The 6,298-nt window shown below is 48.7% G+C and overlaps 1 protein-coding gene across 1 annotated transcript; it reads left to right on the forward strand.

Moving 5' to 3' along the window:
• Window positions 1–1,315: 1,315 nt before the first annotated feature.
• Window positions 1,316–5,802, forward strand: LOC132043487 (uncharacterized; the record flags this gene model as incomplete). Its single annotated transcript, XM_059433954.1, has 6 exons — window positions 1,316–1,990; window positions 2,527–2,758; window positions 2,803–2,854; window positions 4,338–4,509; window positions 4,774–4,867; window positions 5,615–5,802. Coding segments are annotated over exons 1-6 (1,413 nt in total), but the record flags the coding sequence as incomplete, so codon positions are not given.
• Between the last annotated feature and the right edge of the window lie 496 nt (window positions 5,803–6,298).

The raw sequence follows: 6,298 nt of genomic DNA on the forward strand, positions 1-6,298 counted from the left end.
GGGCCAGGATATGTTATCATGCGTATTTCTCTGCATTGTTCGCCGCGCCCCGGTGTGAGGGGGCCGGTATAATATGTGCATGGGTTGTGGTGTATGATGTGGCATGTACGCTTATGCTGCTATTTGTTGATTATGTTCTGATATGGCCATTTGATATGATATGATCTGTTATGGTTTGTGGCGCCAGTGTCGGGGGCGACCACGTTCTGACTGCCGAGTCCCTAACGGGGCCGGTTTTGGCATATGTTTTCTGCATGCATTATTTATGATTTCTGATATGCCTTTTGATTATCTATGTATCTCGTTCGTTCTCCGCATATTCTGTTCTGATCTTAATTTTATTTATTACAGTCTGTGCTTTACATATTCGGTACATTTTTCGTACTGACCCCCTTTCTTCGGGGGGTCGCGTTTCATGCCGCGGTACGGACACACGCTTTGCGGATCCGCCCGCTTAGGCTATCTACCGGCTATCTTACGGCGCTCCTTTGTTCGGAGCTTGCATTTTGGGTACGATCTTTTTACGTATGTGTATATATGAATTTCATGGGTACGACGGGGCCACCGTCCCGTCATATGTTTATGTTTTCGGTCGGTAGAGGTACGTAGACATGTGTTGTGGGTTACGTATATGTTACGTGAGTTTGTGTACGTTGGGGGATTGTATATATTTTGTGACGGCCTGATCGGCCTTCGTGCGCCATACTTACTTTTGTGCGCTACCTATATTATTCTTTAATTACTATATTTGTTTACTTCGCTATTAAGTTAATTTAGAACCGGTATAAGTACGGGTGCCCAGCTAGGGTACTAGTCACGGCCTACGGGGTTGGGTCGTGACAAAAGTGGTATCAGAGCGGTTAGGTCCTCGGAATGTCTACAGACCGTGTCTAGTAGAGTCCTGTTTATCGGTGTGTCGTGCACCACATCTATAAGCAGGAAGCTACAGGGCATTTAGGATGTTACCCTTCTTTTCTGTCTTAGATCGTGCAGTAGAGCTGTATTAATAGGATGATTCTCTCCTAACGAACCGAATTGTTGTATTTTCAGCTATGCCTCCGAGAAAAGCGACGGCAGCCCAGAAGGGCAAGTCCACAGCGCCCGGTGAGACTAGTCAGGCCCGCAGAGTCACTAGGGCCCGTACCCAGCCTCGAGGGCGGAGAGCGTGCCTCCGACGGCCCGGCTCGGCGACGCCACCGTATCGAGAGGGGATCGAGCAGTACCGGTTGCAGATCAGAGGGCGGCTTCACCGCCAGTTTCTAGAGCCCCAGCACCTGAGCCTCTAGCCCCACAGCCAGGGGCGGAGGATAGAGCTATGCGAGAGGCGGTGCAGTTATTGACCAGATGGGTGGCAGGTCAGGAGCAGCGACGTGAGTCAGGCGGTGATCAGGCACACGGGTTAGGCAGCTCGAGGGCCCGTGAGTTTTTGACTTGTAACCCTCCAGAGTTCTTCGGGACAAAGCCCGAAGAAGACCCCCAGGAGTTTCTTAGGGAGATGCAGCGCACCCTACGGCTGATTAAGGCCTCGCCGACGGAGTCAGTTGAGTTGGCCTCATACAGATTGCATGATGTCGCGGCCAACTGGTACGAGTCCTGGGAATTATCTAGGGGTAGAGGAGCCCCTCTGTTAGTGTGGGATGAGTTCACGGAGGCTTTTACGAGACATTTTCTACCACGAGCTACGGAGGGCCGGATTGGAAGATTTTTATCACTCAGGCAGCGAGGCCGCAGTGTCAGGGAGTATAGCTTGGAGTTTGACTCTCTGGCTCGGTATGCACCTACGTTGGTGGCCGATATGACCGACAGGATGCATCATTTTATCAGGGGTTTGGATAAGTATTTGATTGATAATTGCCTAGCCGTGGCTGCCCAGCCGGGTATGGACATTGCCCGCGTACAGGCGTACGCCCAGGGCATGGAGGATAGGCACAGGGGACATCAGCCTGATCGAGATTTTGGCAGGAGTCAGCCCAAAAGGGCTAGGACAGGGGTATTCTAGAGAGTTCGGAGCGAGACCACCCCGGCGGCGAGTAGCGACCATCCTCCTCAGCTGACACGGAGTGCACCTCCGCGGTCCACCGATCGGAGACCAGGCGACACGGGATATTCAGGAGCAGGCCCGAGCTCCAGAGCTTCAGGATCACAGGCAGATAGAGGCTCCAGTCAGATGAGGCCACCTAGGCCTCAGTGCTCATATTGTGGCGGAGATATCATCACGGAGAGTGCTACCGTGCTACGGAGCGTGCTTTTCTTGTGGCCGCCGGGGCCATGCGGTGAGAGATTGCCGTATAAGGGTAATTTGGGCGGCGCGGCACGGCCCTACCGGATCGGTGCCGGGTCATCATCTCGCTGCGTAGCCATGCGCCCCACGGGGCAAGGTACGTCGACATCTGCCGGCCGCGGTAGAGGCCGTGGCGGGGCTTCCAGTTCCAGCGGCCCCTCACACCGCATTTATGCTTTAGCCACCCGGCGGATCAGGAGGCATCTCCAGATGTGGTTACAGGTACTTTGTTGATCTTTTCTCAGACTGTATATGCATTAATAGATCCAGGTTCCACATTATCATATATTTCTCCGTTGATTGCTGATAAGATCGGGATAAAACCCGAGCCTATAGAGCCATTTGAGGTAGCTACTCCGGTGGGGGATTTTATTATTGCCAAACGAGTATATAAAAATTGTTCGGTAATTATATGTGATCGTTGTACTAAAGCGGACCTAGTAGAGCTGGACATGACTGAATTTGATGCAATTATGGGTATGGATTGGCTATCTTCCTGCTATGCTAATGTTGATTGTCAGCGGAAGGTAGTTCGCTTCCAATTCCCAGGAGAGCCAGTGATAGAATGGGCAGGTAATGTAGCATCGCCGAGAGGTAAGTTTATTTCGTACCTTAAGGCGAGGAAGATGATCGAAAAAGGCTATATTTATCACCTGGTTCGGGTACAAGACTTAAAGGCAGAAATGCCGACTCTCCCGGTCAGTTCCAGTAGTTAATGAATTTCCAGACGTGTTTCCAGATGAACTTCGGGTCCGCTCTCCGAAAGGGAGATAGATTTTTCTATAGATGTCTTTGCCAGTACCCAACCCATATCTATTCCTCCGTATAGAATGGCGCCCGCCGAATTAAAAGAACGAAGGAACAAGCTGTTAAAGACTTGCTTAGAAAAAGGCTTTATTCGACCCAGCACTTCACCTTGGGGAGCTCCGGTGTTATTTGTCAGAAAGAAAGATGGATCACTTCGGATGTGTATTGATTATCGACAGCTGAACAAGGTAACTATAAAGAATAAATACCCCCTCCCCAGAATTGACGACCTGTTTGATCAGTTGCAGGGTGCTAGGTGTTTCTCAAAAATAGATCTGCGATCCGGCTATCACCAGGTACGAGTACGAGAGTCGGATATCCCGAAGACAGCGTTCCGGACTCGATATGGCCATTATGAGTTCAGAGTAATGTCTTTTGGGCTAACTAATGCTCCGGCGGTATTCATGGACCTGATGAATCGGGTGTTTCGACCATTCTTGGACATGTTCGTGATCGTATTCATTGATGACATTCTGGTCTATTCCCGGTCGGAGGAAGCGCATGCAGATCATTTAAGGGCAGTCCTTGGGGTACTCCGTCAGCAGAAATTATATGCTAAATTTTCTAAGTGCGAATTCTGGCTGACTTCTGTGACATTTCTGGGACATATTATTGGAGCTGACGGTATCCGGGTGGACACGCAGAAGATCGAGGCCGTAAAGAATTGGCCCAGACCTACGACACCCACCGAGGTACGCAGCTTTTTGGGACTGGCAGGGTATTACCGGAGATTTGTGGAAAAATTTGCTTCAATCTCGGCACCTTTGACTCGGTTGACTCAGAAGGGAGCCAAGTTCCAGTGGACAGACGCTTGTGAACGAAGCTTCCAATTCTTTGAAGGAAAAGTTAACCACGGCTCCGAGTTTTGACTCTTCGGAGGGTCTGACGGGTATGTTATCTATTGCGATGCGTCCGGTGTTGGCTTAGGTTGTGTTTTAATGCAGCACGGTAAAGTTATAGCCTATGCTTCCCGGCAACTCAAAAAGCATGAAAGAAATTACCCTACACATGATCTGGAGTTGGCTGCGGTGATTCATGCTCTGAAAATATGGAGACACTATTTATATGGTGTACATGTTGATATCTATACGGATCATAAGAGTCTCCAATATATTTTTAAGCAAAAAGAGCTGAATTTGCGACAGAGGAGATGGTTGGAGTTCCTGAAAGATTATGATGTCGACATTCTGTATCATCCTGGGAAGGCCAATGTGGTAGCGGATGCGCTTAGTCGCAAATCCTTGGGCAGTTTGGCAGATGTCCCGCCAGAAAAGAAAGAAATAGTTCGTGAAGTCTGTCAGCTAGCCAGCCTTGGTGTTCGCCTAGCCGATTCTGGAGGCATTGGGGTTTCTGTCCGAGAATTTGCTGAGTCCTCCATTATAGAAGAAATAAGGAGACGTCAGTACGAAGATCCTATCCTGGTACGGTATCGAGACACAGGCCTCGATAGGGAAAAGACCCCGTTTGAGCTTACGTCCGATGGAGTATTACTATATAGGGGCAGATTGTGCGTACCTGACGTTGCGGGCCTACGGCAACAGGTAATGGGCGAAGCACATTATTCTCGGTATTCTGTTCATCCAGGGGCCACAAAAATGTACCATGACCTCAGGTGTTTATTTTGGTGGGATAATATGAAAAAGGATATTGCAGAATTTGTTGCCCAGTGTCCAAATTGTCAACAGGTCAAGATTGAACACCAGAAGCCCGGCGGATTATTGCAAGAAATGGAAATTCCGATGTGGAAGTGGGAGATTATCAATATGGATTTCATCACAGGTTTACCCCGCACGCCACGAAAGTATGATTCGATATGGGTTATTGTTGACGGTGACTAAATCGGCCCATTTCCTCCCGGTTCGGACTACTTACTCCGCGAGGGACTACGCCGGACTGTATATTAAGGAGATAGTCAGGCTCCATGGCCTTCCTGTGTCCATTATTTCGATAGAGGTGCCCGGTTCACGGCTAATTTACGGAGATCATTCCAAGAGGGACGGGGACTCGGGTAAGCCTTAGTACGGCATTTCACCCGCATCGATGGACGGGCCGAACGCACTATCCGGACGTTGGAAGATATCTTTGCGAGCTTGTGCTATTGACTTCGAGAGGTAGGCTGGGACGATCATTTGCCACTTGTAGAATTTGCTTACAATAACAGCTACCATTCTAGTATCCAAATGGCACCGTACGAGGCATTATATGGTAGGAAATGCAGGTCCCCTATCGGCTGGTTCGATGTCGGTGAAACTAAATTAATCGGCCCCGATATGATCCAGCGGGCGGTGGATAAAGTAAAGCTCATTCGGGAACGATTGTTGGCGGCTCAAAGTCGACAGAAATCTTACGCGGATAATCGCCGTCGACCTTTGGAGTTCCAAGTGGGTGATTGGGTATTCTTAAAAGTGTCACCTATGAAGGGCGTCATGAGATTCGGCAGAAAAGGGAAGCTTAGCCCAAGGTATATCGGACCTTATCAGATCGTCCGCAAAGTTGGCAAGGTTGCTTATGAATTGAATTTGCCAGCGGATTTGGAAGCGGTACATCCGGTATTCCATGTGTCTATGCTTCGTAAATTTATCGGCGACCCTTCCAGAATATTTCCTGTAGAGGACATTCAGGTGACTGAGGAGCTGTCCTACGAGGAACAGCCGGTGGCTATTTTGGACCGCCAGGAGAGGAGATTACGCACCAAGGATGTGCCTTCGGTTAAGGTATTATGGCGGAACAACAACCGCGAAGAAATGACTTGGGAGGCCGAAGAAGAAATGAAGAAGAAGTACCCTCACTTGTTTCCGGCGCCCCCAGGTAACTTAAATTCCTATGTACTTATATTGATTAAGCAATGAATTATTTGTGCTAGTCATAGTAAAAGGAACTCCTCCCTAAAATATTTATAAACCCCTATATGATTAGTTTAACATTCGAGGACGAATGTTCAAAAGGGGGGGAGGATGTTATACCTCGCATTTTGTGCGTATTCGGAAAAATTGGAAATAATTCGGAATGGTAAGAAATAAGGCTTTAATTGGATCTTACTTAATGTGCATGTGATGTCTAAGGAAATATTGACGCGGAAATATTAAGGAAGGTTAAGGGCAAAATTGGAACCTTGTAAATTAGTCCCGTGAATTTCCAAGAGCGATCCATCAACTATTGGGCTCAACAAAAAAAAAATGAGAAATTGAGGCCCAAAAGCAAGGGTGGCCG

This window comes from Lycium ferocissimum, unplaced genomic scaffold (genome assembly GCF_029784015.1).
Source record: "Lycium ferocissimum isolate CSIRO_LF1 unplaced genomic scaffold, AGI_CSIRO_Lferr_CH_V1 ctg2541, whole genome shotgun sequence".
NCBI classification, from domain to species: Eukaryota; Viridiplantae; Streptophyta; class Magnoliopsida; order Solanales; family Solanaceae; genus Lycium; species Lycium ferocissimum.